Source organism: Hylobates moloch, unplaced genomic scaffold, assembly GCF_009828535.3.
Source record: "Hylobates moloch isolate HMO894 unplaced genomic scaffold, HMol_V3 SCAFFOLD_8, whole genome shotgun sequence".
Classification (NCBI taxonomy): domain Eukaryota; kingdom Metazoa; phylum Chordata; class Mammalia; order Primates; family Hylobatidae; genus Hylobates; species Hylobates moloch.
Window position 1 is genome coordinate 80,896,291 of NW_026652283.1, and position 21,539 is coordinate 80,917,829.

Consider the following 21,539-nt stretch of genomic DNA (forward strand, 5'->3'; position numbering starts at 1 on the left):
TTTTTTTTTTTTTTTTTTTTTGAGACGGAGTTTCACTCTTGTTGCCCAGGTTGTAGTGCAGTGGTCCTATCTCAGCTCACTGCAACCTCTGCCTCCTGGGTTCAAGCAATTCTCCTGCCTCAGCCTTCCAAGTTGCTGGGATTACAGGCATGCGCCACCATGGCTGGCTAATTTTGTATTTTTAGTAGAGATGGAGTTTCACCATGTTGGCCAGGCTGGTCTTGAATTCCTTACCTCTAATGATTTGCCCCCCTTGGCCTCCCAAAGTGTTGGGATCGCAGGCATGAACTGCCATGCCCAGCCAAGTCTGTGAGCCTTTAAGGAGTAGGTCCTCAATAAGTGGAGGCAGGGTATTCTGTCATCACTACCATTCTTTCTTTGCTTCTCACTACGTCTGAGTCAGGGATTGATGCATCAGCTCCAAGCCAACCCCCGTTACAGGTGAGAGGACGCTGAGGCCCAATGGGAAGGTCTCATAGCTCCTGAGGCAGGGCCTGTGTTTCTCCAGGCTCTAAGTGTGGAACTGAAATGTGGCTCTGGCCTGCGCTGAGGGGCTCGTGCCATCACGGTGTCTCAGCGTGTTGGGGTAGGCTGGATTCTAGGTCCGCACTTTTTCCTGGAGGAGGAGGAGGTAGCACCTGAGAGGCCAAAGATGAGACCTGCAGGTTGTGTGGGGATTTGGGCCTCAGGGTTCACAGCAGGGAGTGGGTAAGCAGTGAATGAACATGGAACCAGCCCATGCAGCACCTCCAGCTCCCAGTGCCTGCATTTGGGCAACATTTTACCCTTTGCATAGTAGACTTGTAGGTGGAGTGACTGCAAGGACAGTCTGGACCCGGAGGGTGTGGGTGGGGCTGGAAGCGGATTTGGTCCCAGGGCTTTGTGGGGAGGAGGAAGCAGGACCCACTGCTGGTCTGTGCTTTGTACTGGGTTCTCTCTGGTGTCTAGTCCCCAGCTCCTCAGGGCACTAGGGGCTGGTGGACTGAGGGATGTACTGCGCCTCCTCCACTCCCACAGTCACGCCCCCACTTGATAAAATTTAAAGCCACACCTGAGGGCTGGGAGGCTTTTACCTTTCCCATCATTGGCCTCCGAGCTCAGACGTGGAGGAACTCTGGGGGCAGGTGGGGCAAGAGCTGACTCAGGAAGGACTACAGAAAGGACCATGTTTGACGGCTGAAAGGTGGCAAGACTCTTCCTGGGTAAGGACATGACTGGTGTGTGCACAGGGCAACAGGAGAGATGACTTTCAGTCCCCTCTGAACAGGGCCTCCATGACACATTATTTTAAAGAGCTCTTCCTTCCCCAGCCTGGCCTAAGGAGGTGAGAGCAGTTGCAGTTCAGGAGTCATTTCGGGCACCCCCTCCAGGGACTTGTGGGTGCTCCTCGGGTAGAAGTAACGGAACATAGACACTGCCCGTTGCCAGGCATGTCTCAGGCCCCTTGGGCCCCTTCGGTCCTAGAGCTCATGGGGCCTGCAGCGAATTTACAGGAAAGGAACCCATGAGGGAAGTTGGGCTGACGTGTCTTCACATTTCCTTCCGCACATGCTCAATGTTATAAACAGTGTGTTCCTTTTTTTTGGAGACAGTCTCACTTTGTCCCCCAGGCTGGAGTGCAGTGGCACGATCTTGGCTCACTGCAGCCTCTGCCTCCTGTGTTAAAGCAATTCTCCTGTCTCAGCCTCCCGAGTAGCTGGGATTACTGGTGTGTACCACCACACCCGGCTAATTTTTGTATTTTTAGTAGAGACAGGGTTTCACCATGTTGGCCAAGCTGGTCCCGAACTCCTGACCTCAGGTGACCTGCCCGCCTTGGCCTCCCAAAGTGCTGGGATTACAGGCGTGTGCCATCACGCCCAGCTATAAACAGTGAGTTCTGCTGTCCTGTTTGCTCAGTGTCAGGGTCCTGTCGGCTGAGAGCCGCAGGTGCAGCCGCGCACCCAGCCTGCTTAGTCCACGTGCTCTGTTTCAAGGGCTGCAATGTGTTCCCTCCTTGTTGTGCCTCAGTTGGCAATTTCTCATGGCTGGAATTTCCCAGTGTTTTGCTATGGTAAGCAGAGCTGTTGTGATACACTTGAACTTTGGTTTTCTTTTGGGTCATTTCCTTGGGAGCTTATCTTGGGGAGCAGAGGAGATAGGTAATTTATTGCCTTGTTTTGCACCCAGGCCTGATTTGCTGCCCTGCCTGCCCATCTTATGCTGCACATGTGAGTGGAAGGGGGGAAGGGAAATGTCACCAAATGCCATGGGAGGAGGCTGGAGCTGTCTCTGGGAAAATAGGACATGTGGAGAGGGGGTGCAGATCCCCAGTCCTGAGGTTGTGGGAGCCCCTGAAGGAGCAGTTGGGGGGTGGCCCCATCAGCGGGAGCAGGGTGGATGCAGGATTTCCTCCTGCTTAGCAGCTGTCGCACTGCCCTTGGTTGCTTGAGAGCCAGGCCACCTGGCCGGGAACTATGCAGACAATGTGGGCCTCAGCTGTCCACCGGCCCTGAGGAGGCAAGGCTTTGCCTAACTTGTTTTCCTCTCACCTTAGCTAATGCTGAGAGTTCTCTGCAAGTTTCTTCACTCTCACTCAGTCAGCCTGTTTCATGGGGTCTCCTCCTTCCTGCCCCTGAGGCTCACCGTTTGGGTTACCTTTAAACAAGGGGCATGTACAAGAGTGATGGAGCCCCCACTGGCAAGCAAGGCCCTTTGTTTCTCTGCAGGGCCTGCCTGGGGCCAGGCCACCACCTCCACGCCCTGAGTCCCAAGGGCAGTTGGTGCTGAGGTACACCTATGGCTTTAGCTCAGTATCTGCCAGGGTAGGACAGAGGGCACAGCTTCCCAGAAGTGCCCAGGCTCTTCCATGGGGATAGCACTAGGCTTCTCTGAGGGATGATTGCCCCATTTTACAGCTGGGGACACCGAGGCTCAGAGTTCCCAATGAGTGTCAGACTCAAGATGGCAACCCAGGCCTGACTCCTGAACCCCCGCGGAAGTGCTTCTGGGGCCTCTGTGCTCTGCGGGAAACAACTTATTGGTGGGGACAGTCTGTCTAGGCAACCAGGTGAAGGCACTTGCAGAACCAAGAAGAGGGACAGTGACAGGTCCTCACATCTGTTCATCTGCCTGTCTGCTATGGTTTTACCTGACCCAGGTCCTAAGGATGAGGAAAAGGAAGCTTCCTGAGGCTTCTGACATGAGACAGCGTTTGATGGCATTGGAAACTGAGCTGAGGGCTAGGCTCACGCCTGTAATCCTAGCACTTTGGGAGGACGAGGCAGGCAGACCCACCTGAGGTCAGGAATTCGAGACCAGCCTGACCAACATAATGAAATCCTGTCTCTACTGAAAATACAAAAATTAGCCAGGTGTGGTGGCATGTGCTTGTAATCCCAGCTACTTGAGAGGCTGAGGCATGAGAATTGCTTGAACCCGGGAGGCAGAGGTTGCAGTGAACTGGGTACCACTGTACTCCAGTACTCCAGCCTGGGCAAGGGCGACAGAGCGAGACTCTGTCTCAAAAAAAAAAAAAAGGGTGATGGCTCACGCCTGTAATCCCAGCATTTTGGGAGGCCCAGGCGGGCGGATCACCTGAGGTCAGGAGTTTTGAGACCAGCCTGACCAACAGGCCGAAACCCCGTCTCTACTAAAAATACAAAAATTAGCCAGGTGTGGTGGCAGGTGCTTGTAATCCCAGAAACTTGGGAGGCTGAGGCAGGAGAATCGCTTGAACCTGGGAGGCGGAGGTTGCAGTGAGCCAAGATCGCACCACTGCATTCCAGCCTGGGCGACACAGTGAGATTCCGTCTAAAAAAAAAAAGAAAAGAAAACTGAGCTGGGTCCCATGAGATGAAGCTGGCAGTTCTGCTGCCTTGGTATCTGTTCTAGCCAGCTGGGGATATAGGGGGCTGTATTCAGACCCTTCTGTGCCTCTAGCCTGGCATCTTCTCTGGCTGGCACACTGACCTGTGGCACATGAATGGTGGTAGGTGGGCTATCAGAGGGACTGTCCTTGTGGGCATCAGTCTGGGTCTCTGGTCTCAACCCCTTGTGGTCCTTACCCTGAGAGACTTCTAGATGCCTCCCTCCCTGATCCTGCCCACAGTTCCCGAGCACCAGCGCTGTGCCAGGCCCCAGGACCCTAAAGGGCTCAGATACCACAGGGCTTCTTATGCTGTAAGTGATCAGTCTAGAGAGAAGAGTGTCATTAGTGAGGTGACCAGGATTGAGGGTGAGGGGTGTTCCCGGTGGCCATGGAGATGCCTTGGGGAAAGGACTTATTGAGGAAGTGACTTTTGAGCTGGGCTTTGTATGATGAAAAGAAGTTCACCACAGGGAGGGCATGCAGTGGGGCTACGTGTTCTGGGAGCACTGAGTGATGGCTGGGGTGGGAGAGATGTAAAAAGGTTAGGGTATGGATTCCTGGATGACAGAGGCAGGGTGTTGCTTACCCCGCTGGGTTTTGGTCCTGTCCTTCATGCGGTGGGGACCCCCCTAGCCATGTTTAGCCAGTGGCAAGTTCAGTTGACTTTATACCTGGTGGTGCACATCAGGATGAAAAGGGCTGGAGAGATCCCACTGTGTCTGCCAGAGCCCAGGTGCGCCTGGGGAAGGGGGATACGCCAACGGTGGCTTGAAACCAGCATCTGGGGCCACTCCGGGAGCTGTGTGGGGATGCTAGGAAGCCAAGAAGATACGTCTGGTGCCAGTCCCATGCCCTGAGGCTGAGAGACCACAGGCTGAGAGGGAGGGGTGTGCTGGGAGGGTCCCAGCCCTCATATGACACTGTGCTGCTTGCCTTTTAGTGTGCATGACCAACTGCCCAACGCTCATTGTCATGGTGGGCCTGCCTGCCAGGGGCAAGACCTACATCTCCAAGAAGCTGACGCGATACCTGAACTGGATTGGTGTGCCCACTCGGGGTGAGGCTTGGCCCCAGCTGTCCAAGGGGAGCTCTGTGGGGCATGGCAAAGAGAATAGAGAAGGCCTATTCTCTATTATTTGGCCTGGGGGTGGGTTAAGGTCAGGGTTGGTAGGGGTTGCTGTTGCTGTGAAAGCTGAGGCTCTCCTTCCCGCCAGAGTTCAATGTTGGCCAGTATCGCCGGGATGTGGTCAAGACCTACAAATCTTTTGAATTTTTTCTCCCCAACAATGAAGAGGGCCTGAAAATCAGGAAGTAAGTATATGTGTTGGGTTGGGGGGGAGAGGTTGCTGGGGGACCCAGTGTGGAGAAAGCTAACACATTACTGACCATTTACTGAGAAGCCCCTGGAGTGGAGCTGCTGGTGAATGACTGAGCTACTCCTGAGCCCTGGCCTTGCCCGGCCCTGACGGCTGTGTGACAGGGCTGTGTGACAAGGCTGCTCTCTGGATCTCTCAGGATGTGGTGGGGGTGGGAGGTGATGAGTTTGGGGACGAGAAGAGAGGGTGTGTTGTGTGGCCTCCTGGTGGCTGGGCCATTCCTGCCCTGGGGTTAAGGAGCCCTTGGGAAGGACAGCCTTCCCAAGGGAAGGGAGGACAGAGCTTCAGGGAGGTAAGAGGGGCTCAGCCCACACAGGTCATTGGAGCTGCTGCCTGGAGGTCATGCTCGCTCACCCCAGCCCCCCGTGGGGATGGCTGCTGCTGGGGAAGGGAACCTGAGTAAGTGCAGGCATACAGGCCTTAGGGATGGAACTGGGGGTGGGGGGCTTCCTCTCTTGCCCCAGGATAAGCTCTCTCCTGTGTATTTGGAGCATGTTCTTGGTGTGTGATTGCTGGTGTGATTGGCTTTGCATTGACATCTCCTAGATGCTGCTGGGTGAGTCGTTCACACTTCTGCTGTTATTCTTGAGATAGAAATGTGTATATGCTACCCCCCACCCCCAACAACTTTCAGACTTGAACTGAGTCCTTTCTTCAAGGAACTGAGCACCAGCTGGTGGTCTGAGCAGCCATGCTGTGCTTTTCTCGAGAGGTGTTAGCTGGGGGCTTGAGAAGCCTCTTATCAACCTAGGGTGTCAGAGACTTGCTCTTGGCCCAGCCATCAGGATAGGGCAGTGAGCAGAGGTTGACCCAGCTCTAGTGACTTCCCCGAATCAAGCCCAGCCCCAGGCCAGAGGCTACCAGGCTGCCACTGGGGTCCACCCTAGGCTACCTGTTCCTTCTCTGGCCACCAGGGGTCAGGAACTCCCTGCTGTGGGGCTTGGACCTTCAGATCGGAGACTGCCTTTGTTCTTGCATGGGTGTGGCCGGGCCAGGCTATGGCACCAAGAAGGGAAAGGGAGCCTGATATTCAGGTTTCTGTGGCCAAATTGTGGGTAAAAATCAAGGCTGGGCCCTCTGGTTATATTGAGCCAGATAAAAAGTAGGGGACTAATGTCTGAACCTACCATGTGCTGGGTTCTTGATGCCCATTGTCACCCCCTACTTTTACAGATGAGGAAACTGGAGCTCAGACAGGCCAGGATTCTCACACAAAATAGCAAGTTTACATCAGTGCCCAGACTTGAATCTAAGCCCATCCACCGCTAAAAAGTGTCCATCATTCCAATATTCCTCAATAGGTAGGTCAAGGAACATCAAATGCACATTTTATTTATTTATTTTTTAAATTATTATTATTTTTGTGTGTGTGTGATGGAGTCTCACTCTGTCACCCAGGCTGGAATGTAGTGGTGCAATCTCAGCTCACTGCAACCTCCGCCTCCCAGGTTCAAGCAATTTTCCTGCCTCAGCCAACAACCCCAAGCTGTGGACGCTGATAGCCTAGCCTGTCTGATCTTCCCAGCAGCTTCTGTGGTGGGCGGTGCCTCACTTTTCCAGATGCTGGGACCAAGGCCAGAAAGTGATGGGGGTGCCTTGGGTCACTCAGGGTTTGAATTTGAAGTCCGTGCTGTCTGAATCCATAGTGTTTGTGGGGAGAGTCTGCCAGCCATTCCACTCTGGCTGTCCCCCTAAGGTAGGGATATTTGGGATTAATTCACATGAAGAGACCTAGACTCAGAGCGGTTGGGAAGCTAGTCCAAGGTCACCCTGCAACAGAAGCTGGGGCAGGCTCATTGCTGCCTTTCTGCAGACATACCCTCTGGCTGCCCTAGAAACCCTTTCTCCTGTGTCCGAATCCTGGCTCTGGCTGGGCCACAGGGCCATTTCCTATTAATCAGCCCCAAATTTCCCAATTAGCAAAATAAAAGGACCAGAGTTTTTAAAATGGAGAACCTGGGAAGAGACAGCTGCGTTTCCCAGAGGCCCAGTTACTCACACAGCGTTGAGGTCCATCTCTGATACTGGACACAGCAGAAGATCTAGAAAAGTGCATGCAAGGCCGGGTGCAGTGACTCACACCTGTAATCCCAGCACTTTGGGAGGCCGAGGCGGGTGGATCACTTGAGACCAGGAGTTTGAGACCAGCCTGGCCAACATGGCAAAACCCCGTCTCTACTAAAATTACAAAAATTAGCCATATGTGGTGGGGCGCCTGTCATCCCAGCTACATCAGGAGGCTGAGGCATGAGAATTGCTTGAATCTGGGAGGTGGAGGTTGCAATGAGCCAAGATTGCGTCTCTGTGCTCCAGCCTGGGCGACAGAGTAAGACTCTGTCTCAAAAAAAAAGTGTATGCAAGGGCGTAAGTACACATATTCTAAACAGGCACACTCATACTCCTGCACACACAAGCCCCCTATGCACACACACATGTGGGCACATGCACGTATGTGCATACCTCATAGGCACACATCCGGACATGCATATGCCATATGTACAGGGTACATACGCATGCACATCCTCTGTGTACACAGTCACATTATACATGAGGGTATATGTACATGTGTGGGCACCTACACATATAAATACTTGGGCTCACTTAAGCCACACATAATTCAAGGGCCATTACACACGTGCAGGCACACATGTTCTCACCCTGTATATACATACACACCTGAGCACGCTCATACATGGTGTGTTGGGGGTCCCCAAGACTGCCCTCAGGTTCAGTGATTTGCTAGGGTGACTCCCAGGACTTGGCATATAGCTGGACTTATGGCTAAGACTTAGTATGGCAAAATGACACAAAGCAAAATCAGAAAGAGAAAAGGGGCCTGGGGTGAAGTCCAGAAGAAACCAGGGGCGAGCATCAAGATTTTCTCCCCATGGAGTCACACAGGACGCACTTAATTCCTCCTGCATTGAATTGTGACAACACGTGTAAAATGTTGTTTGCCAGGGAAGTTCATCAGAGACTCAACGACCAAGGTTTTTACTGGGGGCTGGTCACATAGTCACCCTGTGCCTAGCATGTACCAAAATTCCAGACTCCCAGAAGGAAAGCAGATATTCAACATAAACCATGTTGTTTGTATAAACAGTCTATGCACAGTGAGCTCCTCTTATAATTCAGGGAAAGTTTCATGTCACTGGAGGGAACTGTTTACCATCAAGTTCCCTGACCCTGGCCAAGGGCCAACCTCACAAGCAGGCCTTTCGAAGGGGACCATTCTCACACCTGCTGTGTTAACTCTTCCACACACATGCAGTCACCCACTACATATGAAGGTGGGTGCACACACACATGCATACCTCAGAAGCACATGTGTGGGCACGGATACACTTGTGTTCACCTCTGTGCACATGTGGATCTGTGCACACGTACACACCAAGCATGATCACATATGTTCTCACACAGTCACATGGCACATGAAGACATGTATACACACACACCATGTGTACACACATGGTCACCCCCACGTCCATACTCTGTATATGCTTGGACACACACAAAAAAAACCTTATACACATGGGTGCATGCACACACATCCTGTGTGCACACATGTGGGCACACTCATTCATACCTGTGCCCATTTAGTCACATACTGCACACAGGGATTGTGCACACTCGTATGTGCACCTGTGCTCATACATGGGCCCAGGGAATACTCACGCAGGTACACTCACAGATTTACATGTACACACTTGGGCACAACACACTCACACATACCCACCCACACGTGGATTCATGCACATATGCATCTCTTCACCCCATTCGTACTCTCTCATACACACACACACACACACACACGTACACACACACAGGCTCCCAGGCTCTTCCCTCAGCATCTCCACCGGGGCCCTGAGGTCTCTTCTGCATGGTGGTGTCATGGCCAGAGCAGCCCACAAACGAGATCTTAGCCCAGAACGTGGGGCTCTAAGGAGAAGTGTCCCCACCAATGCCAGTTACCTGGACTCTCAGAATTCAGATGTTTTTGGCATGAGGAAGGAAGCACTTTGAGGCTTTAACTGAAAGACCCATTGGGGCACAGAAATGGTTACAAGGGCTGGACATAGTAGCTCACGTGTGTAATCCCAACATTTTGGGAGGCTGTGGCGGGAGGATCACTGGAAGCTAGGAGTTCAAGACCAGCCTGGGGAACATAGTGAGACCCTGTCTCTTAAAAAAAAAAAAAAAAAGAAAGAAAGAAAAGAAATGTCACAAGGAGCCGTAAAAGTAGAGCTCTTTTCAGTGCCCTGGACTCAGCTCTACCACTGATTTCTCTGTGGTTCCCAGATCAGCTTCTGCCTCTGTATTTCAGGCATATCGTCCTGATGAGAGCCCTTTGACTTTGACACGCTGGGAGTTTAAACACAAAATCCAAAGATCAACAAAGCCAGGAAAGCTGGGCGCTGTGGCTCATGCTTGCAATCCCAGCACTTGGGAGGCTGAGGAGGGTAGATCACCTGAGGTCAGGAGTTCAAGACCCACATGGCCAACATGGTGAAATCCCATCTCTACTAAAAATACAAAAAATTAGCTGGGTGTGGTGGCACATGCCTGTAATCCCAGCTACTCGGGAGACTGAGGCGGGATAATTGCTTGAACCCAGGAGGTGGAGGTTGTAGTGAGCTGAGATCATGCCACTGCACTCCAGCCTGGACAACAAAGTGAGACTCCACCTCAAAAAACAAAAAACACAAAGCTAGGAGATCTAGCTTTACCCTTACATAGAAAAAGGGAAGATAATAGATAAAAAGGTAATTTATCTATCTCCAGACCTCATAGGATAAATTGATGAGAATAATCCTGGCTGGGCACAGTGGCTTGCGCCTGTAATCCCAGCACTTTGGGAGGCCAAAGTGGGCAGATCACTTGAAGTCAGGAGTTCGAGACCAGCCTGGCTAACATGGCAAAACCCCATCTCTACTGAAAATACAAAAATTAGCCAGATGTGGTGGCATGTGCCCATAATCCCTGGTACTTGGGTGGCCGAGGCACAAGAATTGCTTGAACCTGGAAGGCGGAGGTTACAGTGAGCTGAAATTGCACCACTGCACTCCAGCCTGGGCAACAGAGAATAAGACTCTTATCTAAAAAAAAAAAAAAAAAAAGAAAAAAAAACAAATCTTATGTGTCAATCCACTTTGCAGCAATAAATGAAAAAGCTAAGAACTTATAAAGATTGTGTAAGCCTGGGCAACATAGCAAGACCCCATCTCTAAAAGAAATTTAAAGATTAGCCAGGTGTGGTGGCATACCCCTGTAGTTTCAGCTACTCTGAAGGCAGGAAGATTGCTTGAGTCCAGGAGTTTGGGCTGCAGTGAGGCATGATCCCACTGCTGCACTCCAGCCTAGGTGGCAGAGCGAGACCTTATCTCAAAAAAAAAAAAAAAAAAGAAGATCTGAAAACTGTATAGTCAGTGTTCGGTCATAGGTGGGGGATTCCCATTCTGTAGGGTATGGATATGATAGAAGAAGAGATGCAGAACCCTCCCTCAGCAGGGGTGGTTTGGGTGGTTTCTTTCAGGAAAGAAAGTTGAGCACTAAGCCTAACACTGCCCGAGGGCCAGCACTAGTGTTCCTCCCATCCCCACCACCAACTCCTGACATGCACACAAGAAAACGGCTGCTTTTAAAAATGCTTATTTTAAAATACAAAAATTAGCTGGGCGTGGTGGTGCACGCCTGTAATCCCAGCTACTCAGTAGGCTGAGGCACGAAAATTGCTTGAAACGGGGCAGAAGTTGCAGTGAGCTGAGATCGTGCCACTGCACTCCAGCCTGGGTGACAGAGAAAAAAAAAAAAAAAAAAAAAAAAAAAAAAAAAAAAAAAAAAAAAAATAGGCGGGGGGGCTTATTTTGATAATCAGGGAAAATATATGACAATTAGAAATCATGAATATGGCACAATGACAGCATGGATTTACACACAATGAGAAGATGAGGGAAAATACAGAAACGTAGTGCTTAAAAAATGTTCCTAATGGCCAAGAGTGTATAGCCTTCCACCTCACAGGAGAAGAGTTAGCCAAACACTGAACATTATCCCAAGGAAAGAGAAGAAAACTTTGAAAAGAGAGCAAGAGACCTCGGGGCTGTTCCTTCTCCTGTCATGTCTCCTCCTGTCGTGTGTCCCTGGCCACCCTCCTGCAGACAGGGTCGGGTGCTGGGCTGACCCTGTGTTTTCTCTTCTGAAGGCAGTGTGCCCTGGCAGCCCTCCGTGACGTCCAGCGGTTCCTTAGTGAGGAAGGGGGACATGTGGCGGTGAGTGTGACACCCTGGTGACAGCTGGGAGTGACACATGGGAGCCCACCCACATCTGTGCCTTTACTCATCAGGCATCTGGAGGGGAAGGCAGGGTGTGTGTGCCCCAGATGCTCTGGGTGCCAGCCCTTGGGAGGAAGTCTGCAACAGCTATGCAGGAGGGAGCCAGAGACTGGATATGGGTCAGGAGTTTCCCTCTGGGCATGTGGTGGCCACATTTGACCCTGCAGGACTTCCCTCTGGATGCTTGTATTCTTGGCCACCCCAGAAGTTACAGGTATCAGGTTGCCTAAGTCTTTAGTAAATGTGATTTCTCATGGTGTGGGGAGAGTTCTGCCCAGCATTACTGGTTGTTGTAGGAACCCACTGAATCCTGGGTTAAGGGGATTCCGCCTGTGTGTTGGCCCTTCTAGTCAGATGGAAGGGCAGAACAGGGCTGAACTGGGGTGTCTGTGGGAAAGGGCTCTACCCCAACCTTATATAGTAAAACATAGGGGCTGTTCTTTCCCTTCCTTTTTCTTCTTGGAGTCATACCTTCTGGAGTTCTCTGTCCCCAGCTACAATCTGTGCCTGTAGCATAGCCATTGCCCTTCTCTCTCCTGGGTTGAATGTTCTGCCTGTGGATCCCACATCATCCTCTCCTTGACTTACTGATTTGTTTCATTGAAGCACATCCTCCAGTAACTTCCTGAGAAAGGTGCTTGGGGAGGTAAATTGTGTGAGACCTTGCATATCTGAAATGTCTTTTTTTAATCCTCACATTTGATGGTTGGGTATAGAATTCTAGGTGGAAAGTGCTTTTCCCTTAGAACTTCTACAACATCACTCTGATGTCTTATGGCTTCTAGTGTGGCTGTGGAGAAGTCTCATGTCATTCTGATTTGCTGATCTTCCTAAAAGCTTCATCTCTTAGAGGGAGCTGAGAGTTTCTCATGCCCCTTCCTCTTGGGAGGCCTTTAGGGTCTTCAAGGTGATGTGGTTTGTGGTGGGTCTTCTCTCCTCCACCATACATGGTCCTAGGGGGCCCCTTTTCATCATAACACTCTTGTTCTCCAGGTCAGGGAAATCGTCCTGTATTATTTCTTTGACAAATCACCTCTGGCCCTTTCTGGCAACTCACTCCATCCCTACTCCCATTTTCTGCGCTGCTTTTTCTAGAACTCCTGGTGGCTGCATGCTAGCTTGATTCTGATTTTATCTTTTTTCTCTGTATTTTCTCTCTTTGTTTTTTTGGTTGTTTGTTTTGAGAGAGACTTCTTCAACATTATCTTAGAAGTATGTGAGTGTTGTTGTTTTTTTTTCCTTGAGACATGGTCTTGCTCTGTTGCCCAGGCTGGAGTGTAGTGGCTTAGTCATAGCTCACTGCAGCCTGTCTCCTAGGCTCAAGTGATCCTCCCACCTCAGCCTCCTGAGTAGCTGGGACTACAGGCACGTGCCACCATGCTTGGCTAATTCTTGTATTTTTCATAGAGACAGGGTTTCACCTTGTTGAGCAGGCTGGTCTCAAGCTCCTGGTCTCAAGCAATTTGCCTGCCCCAGCCTCCGAAAGTGCTGGGATTACAGGCATAAGCCACCGCACCCGGCCCAAATTCCTTTTTGTTTGTTTGTTTGATTTAGTTTCTGTTTTTCTTGTTAAAGGTTTTGCTGGAGTGTCCAGTGAGCCCTGGCTGGATACGCTTTTTAAAAAAGTGATGCTGGGCTGACATGGTGGCTCATGCCTGTAATCCCAGCACTTTAGGAGGCTGAGGCAGGAGGATTGCTTGAGCCCAAGAGTTTGACACCAGCCTGGGCAACATAGCGAGACTCTGTGTCTACAGAAAAATTTTAAAATTAGCCAGGTGTGGGCTGGGTGCGGTGGCTCACACCTGTAATCCCAGCACTTTGGGAGGCTGAGGCGGGTGGATCACGAGGTCAGGAGATCAAGACCATCCTGGCTAACACAGTGAAACTCCATCTCCACTAAAAAAATACAAAAAATTAGCCCGGCGTTGTGGCAGGCGCTTGTAGTCCCAGCTACTCAGGAGGCTGAGGCAGGGGAATGGCGTGAACCCAGGAGGCAGATGGGAGGCTGAGGCAGGAGAATGGCATGAACCTGGGAGACAGAGCTTGCAGCGAGCCGAGATCGCGCCACTGCACTCCAGCCTAGGCTACAGAGCAAGACTCCGTCTCAAAAAAAAAAATTAGCCAGATGTGGCTGGGCACAGTGGCTCACCCTGTAATCCCAGCACTTTGGGAGTCCAAGGCAGGCAGATCATGAGGTCAGGAGTTCGAGACCAGCCTGACCAACATGGTGAAACCTCGTCTCTACTAAAAATACAAAAATTAGCCAGGCGTGATGGCACAAGTAGCTGTAATCCCAGCTACTCAGGAGGCTGAGGCAGGAGACTCACTTGAACCCAGGAGGCGGAGGTTGCAGTGAGCCGAGATCACGCCACTGCACTGCAGCCTGCGTGACAGAGCAAGACTGTGTCTCAAAAAAAAAAAAAAAAAATTAGCCAGGTATGGTGGTACATGCCTGTAATCCCAGCTACTTGGGAGGCTGAGGCGAAAGAATCACTTAAGCCCAGGAGGTTGAGGCTGCAGTGAGCTATGATTGCTCAACTACACTCCAGCCTGGGTGACAGAGGGAGACCCTGTCTCAGAAAAAATTTTTTTAAATGAAAACAAAAAAATGATGCCGTAACCCAGGTGTGGTGCACACTTGTAGTCCCGGCTACTCAGAGGATGCTTGTGCAGGCCCCAGGTACTTCTCAAAGAGCTCCAGATGGGTCAGTGCCCAGCTGGATGGGGTTGGGAAGGGGGCCTGGGCCTCCAGCTCTTCTTTATCAGCCAGCCAGTCCTCCCATTTCCTCCCCACCTTTGTCCCTTTTCTTAGCAATGCCAGTGCACCCTCCTGAGTGCTGTGGTCCTGCGCAGGTGGTGTGCTCTGGTTGGCGAGCACCTGTGTTTGGTTTCCTACATGACTCTGAGTTCATCACCATGGATCTCTCTGACAGAATTGTGTGGATGTCTCCATCTCCTGTTGTCTCCTCTCTTTTTCTCTTTATCCTTCTGTTCCTATTTTACTGGGGTGTCAGGATGGAGTAGAAATAAACACAGGTTCAGTTTACCAGGTTTAACTGGTTTCACTGCAATTCCTGTTGGTCAGACACAAACTGAGTGCCCACTGTGTGCAGAGCAGCGCTGAGTAGGTTCTTCTGTGCCAAGGGTCTGCTCCCCTGCTGGGAGCACAGGCATCCTCTCCTTCTAACTTCCTTGGGGCATTCTCTCCAAGGAACGGGAGGGCCAGCCCAGCTGTTGCAAGTCTGAAGGAGACTGGCCAGGCAGGTGGCCCTGGCAGCAGCTGGTCCTTGTGAGAAATCCAGTCCCCAGAGAGCCTGTGCTGCGGCCCTCAGGTGACTCCTTCCTTCCCCAGGGCCAGAGGCTGAGTTAACCCTAGTTTGGTCCTAGGTTTTTGATGCCACAAACACCACCCGAGAACGGAGAGCGACCATCTTTAATTTTGGAGAACAGAATGGCTACAAGGTGAGGCCTCCTTGGCTCCTCTCCTTGGTGGAAGTGTGGCATGCCTCCTGCCCTCCAGGGCTCCTTTCACCGCCTGCTGATGCATGAGAGGCATGGGGCTGGCATGGCTCCTGAGTGTAATTTGGGGTGAGAGGGGCTGTCTCCACCTGGGGTTTGCTTTCCAGAGGGAAGGGGGTTTTTGTGGGAGAGTCTAGGAGAGGGCAGCACCTGCTTTAGCTCCGGACTCCTTGACCCCAGCTCCAGCCCCCTGAACCTGGGTTTCAGGGCCTGGCTGCTGGTCAGCATGGGACTTGGGGGATGGAGAGCTCCGAGGAGCAAGGTGGGAGGCCCTAAACGTGTCCATGTTCCTCCCTCACGCCACCCCGGCACTTCTGGTCCTGCCGCAGACCTTTTTTGTCGAGTCCATCTGTGTGGATCCCGAGGTCATAGCTGCCAACATCGTGGTAAGTAGTGCATCTCACCTTGTCAGAAGGTCGTGTGTGACAGGGACATCCCTTTTCAGGTTTTGGCTAACCTTAATTTGATCTTGAACCTTGTGGGGGTAGGGAGGCAGTGTGACTTCAAATGCTGGGTCAGGTATGCCTCGCCCTCTGTGAACCACTGTGTGGAAGGTTGGGTGGCTGGTGGACATTCACTCACCCCACCCCCCCTTGTAACCACCTGGACACTAGGAGAGCACCTTCAGCAGGGGTGGAAGGATGGGTGAGGGGCATGTTTTATATTTCAGAGAAAGAAAGACTCATTCTTCCCTTCCCCTCCCTCAGTTTATCTGAGGAATGGCCATCTGGATGTGGGGAAATGAGAGTTCAGGGTGGGGAACGGCCTCCAGGCCTCTCCCCCTGTACCACGAGGTTGAGGGACTTCAATCCCTGGACCCTCAGTGATACCCTCTTGACACTGGTGTGAGAATTCAGACCAGGGAGCTGCTGGACCAGCCCCCACCTTAGCTTCCAGCCTCAGGTTCCCGCACTGGTCTCCGACGCAACCTCCTCCAGTCCCCTGCCCAGCAGTCTCCTTGGCCTCTGGCCCCGCCTGGCTCCTGACCCTGATATGTCCTTGCTCTGTGCCTGGCTTCGGCAGCAAGTGAAACTGGGCAGCCCTGACTACGTCAACCGCGACAGTGACGAGGCTACGGAGGACTTCATGAGGCGCATTGAGTGCTATGAGAACTCCTATGAGTCACTGGATGAGGACCTGGATAGGTGAGTCAGGGCAGCGCCGGGCCCTGCAGCTGTGATGGCAGGCGGCAGGGGTCATACTTGGCTGCCTCCTATGGCTCCCCATGGTGGTGGCTGGAGGCCCAAAAAGCAGAGATGGTCTGACCTTTCTTGTTTATTTCCTTGGGGCAGAAATGTTTGGTCAGAGGTGACTTGCAGAACACCGGTTACCTCATCCGAAACTCTGCGAGTCAGGATTTTACACTATTCCGTCATGAAATCAAGCCGAATTTCTATGCAGGGGGTCTAAAAGCAGGGATTGGCAAATATTTTCTGTCAAAGATCAGAGTAAATATTTTATTTAGACCTTGAAGGATGTACAGTCTCTGTTGCAGGCACTCACTCTGCTGTCACAGTACAAATAAAACATAGACGATATGTAAATCAGCGGGCATAGCTGTGTTCCAGTAAAACTTGATAAAAACAGCCCACGGCTGAATTCGACTGGCTGGCCACAGTTTACCAAATCCTGTCTTACAAAACACATGGGGCAGTGGCTGGGTAAATAATAATGTAGCCCTTGGTGAAGTATTACAGTCATCATTATAACTCGTCATTGTGGAGAGACATGGGAAAATATAATATTGCATTCAGCGAAAAAGCTGGAATACAAACTTGTGCTTAGGTTCTGTAATTCTGTAAGATTGTGTAATACAGGCTGGGCAGAGTGGCTCATGCCTGTAATCCTAGCACTTTGGGAGGCTGAGGCGGGAGGATGTTTGAGCCCAGGATTTTGAGACCAGCCTGGGCAACATGGTGAAACCCCGTCTCTACAAAACAAAAATTAGCCTGGCATGGTGGCGCGCGCCTGTAGTCCCAGCTACTTGGGAGGCTGAGGTGGGAGAATCACCTAAGCCCAGGGAGGTCAAGGCTGCAGTGAATTGCAGTTGCACCACTGCACTCCAGCCTGGGTGACAGAGTGAGACCCTGTCTCAAAAAAAAAAAAAAAAAAGGAGGCACATGAACCAAGAAACACAAGCAACTCTCTGAGATGAATGCTTTTGGGGTGTGCATAGAGCAGTGTCCTCAGCTGGGTTCTAGAGCCAGCCCAGGCCGAGCCTGAGCTGAATGGCACCTGCCGCCTGGGCCTCTCTATGGCTTTCATGGTCCCCCAGCACAGCATTTCTCTTCATGGTTCTGTGATGTGATCCATTTGTCTCAGCCTGAACCAGAGCCCATCCTGCACCCCCACACCCAGAGACTGATCAATGTGCTGTCCAAGCTGCAGTGCTACACAGGTCCAGAGCGAGGAAGTGGCTGAGCTGGACTTATCGGCTGCCACCACAAGCACCATCCTCCTGTGCTTCCTGTCTCATCCACCAGCTGCCCAGGATGGGGTGTGGCAGCTGCTCAGCACACTTGGATGACCAGGACTGGGCTCTAGTGGGAGGAGGTCACTGGGGAAGGAAAGGCCAGGTCCTTGGACAGCTGACCAGGAAGAGTGGGGGCGTGGAGCGTTTGCCAGCTACTCCCAAGTCAACAACGCTCGGGAAAACTGTCTCTTGGTTCAACTTACAGACAGTGTATTGAGAGCGCAGAGGTAGGCCAACAGGGGCCCCAGGGACACATGAGCAACGGAGAAAGTCATGATGTGGTATGGTGGACCCCCCACTTTGGATGTCACCTTTGGGAAGCATGATGACTGACGAGCACCTCCCATCTCCCATCTCCCACAGGGTTTGCCTGTGCATCACACGCACTGTGTTGCTCCCGCCTCACCCCCATCACTTGCACACCAGCTGACGGTCCTGAGGGTTGTAATCTCTGATGGTCAGAGGTACAAGGCCTCGCAGCTAGACTCCGTGGCTGGCCAGACGTGCTCTGTGAGAACCCTGGCCACACTCACAGGCCTCTTTCTACCTTCTCTCTGGACAGGGACCTGTCCTATATCAAGATCATGGATGTGGGCCAGAGCTACGTGGTGAACCGTGTGGCTGACCACATCCAGAGCCGCATCGTATATTACCTCATGAACATCCACGTGACCCCTCGCTCCATCTACCTCTGCCGGCACGGGGAGAGTGAGCTCAACCTCAAGGGCCGGATTGGCGGGGACCCAGGACTGTCCCCTCGGGGCAGGGAGGTCAGTGCGTGTGTGCCTGCATGTGCACACGGGCCTGCATTTGTACCCTGCATGGCTGGGTATATGCATTTGTGAGTGCGCTGGGGCTGGGCTCCCATTCTTTTAATGTGCAGTCAAGGTGAATGACCTTCATTCAGCCTAGAATCTTCCCATCATGTAGGGAAGGTCATCAAGCAACAGGCAAATGCCTGGATCTCTGGTCTGCATGTGAGCTGTCACTCACTGAGCCCCTTTTGTCAGAGGCATGCCACCCTTAGAGTGACCTGAGTCCATACAGTGTAGCAGATAGCTGTACCACAGTCCAGGGGAGACCTCAGTGGTCACGTAGCACAGAGCACGTGGTTGTGGGGAGGCAGTGGCCCTGATGAGTCACAGCTGGAACTGTGCTACTGTGCTCAGAGTCTGGGAGGGTGCACAAGAACAGCACTTGTGTTCTTGTGTGTCAGCATGTGTGTCATCGACAAGTTAGTTCATGCTTTTTACCAAACCTGTAGTAAGTGTTCAAGGTGAGGATGATCTTATGGACCCTGCGGCTGTGGGATGCTTTAAGGGCAGCCCAAGACCTGTGGGTCTGAGTTTGCTTATGATGTATTTCAGTTTGCCAGGGGTCTAGCCCAGTTCATCAGTGACCAAAATATCAAGGATCTGAAGGTCTGGACAAGCCAGATGAAGAGGACAATCCAGACGGCTGAGGCGCTGGGTGTGCCCTATGAACAGTGGAAGGTCCTCAACGAGATCGATGCGGTAGTTACTGTCCCTCCCTTCCTGTCTACCTCCCAGATACTGCAGGCCTGCTGCATCGTATCATAACAACAGTGACCATTGCTCCCCTTGGGCAAAGGAGAGGAGAGAGAAAGGATACAGGAACCTAGGGACTGGGAGCAGAGAGGAAAAGGCAGCCTAACAGGATGGGACCTTGGGTGAGCCCTAGACCATTCTCAGGAGTGAGCCTGGGAATTGACACCTCAGCCTCACTCTCCTCCCTCCCTGTGGCCTCCTGCTAGGGTTCCTCATGGTCTAGCTCAACAAGAAATCAGTGGCCAGGGGAGCTTGGTAGCTGCAGTCAGCCATAGCCAACCTCCCAGGGATCTGGAGACACAAATGAGGTGAACCAGCACGGCCTTTGTCTCTTTAAAGATGCTGTTCTGGCCAGGTGCAGTGGCTCACACCTGTAATCCCAGCACTTTGGGAGTCTGAGGCGGGCAAATCACCTGAAGTCAGGAGTTTGAGTCCAGCTTGGCCAACATGGTGAAACCCCGTCTCTACTGAAAATACAAAAATTAGCCAGGCGTGGTGGTGGGTACCTGTAATCCCACCTACTCGGGAGGCTGAGGCAGGAGAATTGCTTGAACCCAGGAGACAGAGGTTGCAGTGGGCTGAGATCGTGCCACTGCACTCCAGCCTGGGCAACAGAGTGATGTTCTGTCTTAAAAAAAAAAAAAAAAAAAAAAAAGCTCTTCTGCTGACTTCTGGGTTGCATTGTTTCTAAGAGAAGTCTGTTGTCATTCTCATCTTCGCTCTTCTGGATATGTTATCTCCTTTTTCTCTGGCTGCCTTTAATATTTTCTTTTCTTCTTTTTTTCTTTTTTTTTTTCAAGACAAGATCTTACTCTGTCACCCAAGCTGGAGTGCTGTGGTGCAATCATAGCTCACTGTAGCCTCAACTTCCTGGGCTCAAGCCATCCTCCCATCTCAGCCTCCTGAGTAGCTGGGACTACAGGCACTTGCCACCACGCCCAGCTAATCTTTTCTAATTTTTGTAGAGACAGAGTCTCATGATGTTGCCTAGGCTGGAATATTTTCTCTTTATTGCTGATTTTCAGCAATTTGATTATGATGTATCTCAGTATGGTTTTCTTTATGTTTATCATGCTTGGGGTTTCTTGAGATTCTTGGATTTCTGGGTTTCTAAATATAAAATGTGAAGAATTGTTGGCCATCATTTCTTCAAATGTATTTTCTGCCACCCCTTCTCCCATCCTGGACTTCCACTCTATGTATGTTAGACTGTTTGGTATCATCCCACAGGTCACTGAACTTCTGGTTTTTTTCTTTCTTCTGTTCATTTCTTCTCTGTCTTTTTTTCCTTCCGAGCTTTAGTTTAGAGAGTTTCTATTGCTATGTCTTCAAATTCACTTATCTTTACCTCTGCATTTTTATTAAACCCATCCAGTGAACTTTTCATATCAGATGTGGTGTTTTGAAGCTCCAGGAATTCCATTTTGTTCCTTTTTTGAATCTTCCATTATTTCTTCACTGTGCTTGGCTCTGCAGTCCAGGAAGTGCCTCTGGGCAGTAAGCTGCTGCCTCCTCCCCTCAGCTTGCTTCCCTTCTCTCAAGGATCACAGTCCTGCCTAGTCTCGTGTCTAAAAACAGTTGTTTGATTTGTCCCTTTGTTTTTTTTTTTTTTTTGAGATGGAGGTTTGCTCTTGTTATCCAGGCTGGAGTGCAATGGCATGATCTGGGCTCACTGCCACCTTCGTCTCCCAGGTTCAAGCGATTCTCGTGCCTCAGCCTCCAGAGTAGCTGGGATTATAGGCACCCGCCACTGCACCAGCTAATTTTTGTATTTTTAGTAGAGACAGGGTTTCACCACGTTGTCCAGGCTGGTCTTGAACTCCTGACCTCAGGCGATCCACCCACCTCGACCTCCCAAAGTTCGGGGATTACAGGTGTCAGCCACGGCGCCCTGCCAATTTGTCCTTTTTTAAAATAATAGTTGCTTTTGTTGGGGCCAGAGCAAATCTGGTACCAGTTGCTCCATCATGGCTTGGTCTTTATTATGGGTGGTTCCCATTTCAATATGAAAAGCTTTTTCTGTGGATATATACTTTAACTAATTTGAATATTACCACCCCTACTTTTGTTTTTCCATTTTTTTTTTTTTACTGTAGTAAAATATGCATAACATAAAATTTACCATCATAGCTGTTTTGAAGTGTACGTTTCAGGAGTATGAAGTACATTTACATTGTTATGCAACTGTCACCACCATGCATCTCCAGAACTCTTTTAGTCTTGTAAAACAGAAACTCTGTACCCACTGAACAATAACTCAAGCCAGATGTGCTGGCTCACACCTATAGTCCCAGGTACTTGGGAGGCTGAGGTGGGAGGATTGCTTGAGCCCATGAGTTTGGGGCTGTAGTGTGCTATGATTGCATTCACGATTGGCCCTTGCACTCCAGCCTGGACAACATAGTGAGACCCCATCTCTAA

At 51.1% G+C, this 21,539-nt stretch overlaps 1 protein-coding gene across 4 annotated transcripts in view; it reads left to right on the forward strand.

The window, feature by feature from the left end:
• The first annotated feature begins 280 nt into the window (after window positions 1–280).
• Window positions 281–21,539, forward strand: part of PFKFB4 (6-phosphofructo-2-kinase/fructose-2,6-biphosphatase 4) — a 36,727-nt gene continuing 15,468 nt past the window's right edge. Inside the window, exons 1-9 of one of the 4 annotated variants that reach the window (XM_058442726.1) lie at window positions 281–441; window positions 4,791–4,907; window positions 5,065–5,161; window positions 11,429–11,495; window positions 14,946–15,020; window positions 15,407–15,463; window positions 16,101–16,222; window positions 18,113–18,320; window positions 18,918–19,064. In XM_058442726.1, coding sequence (XP_058298709.1) covers window positions 4,796–4,907; window positions 5,065–5,161; window positions 11,429–11,495; window positions 14,946–15,020; window positions 15,407–15,463; window positions 16,101–16,222; window positions 18,113–18,320; window positions 18,918–19,064 — 885 coding nt within the window. In that variant the 5' untranslated portion in view covers window positions 281–441; window positions 4,791–4,795. Of the gene's footprint in view, window positions 442–4,697; window positions 4,908–5,064; window positions 5,162–11,428; window positions 11,496–14,945; window positions 15,021–15,406; window positions 15,464–16,100; window positions 16,223–18,112; window positions 18,321–18,917; window positions 19,065–21,539 lie in introns of those variants that run through there. The other 3 variants (XR_004249323.2, XM_032161656.2, XM_032161655.2) reach the window with 3 other exon arrangements.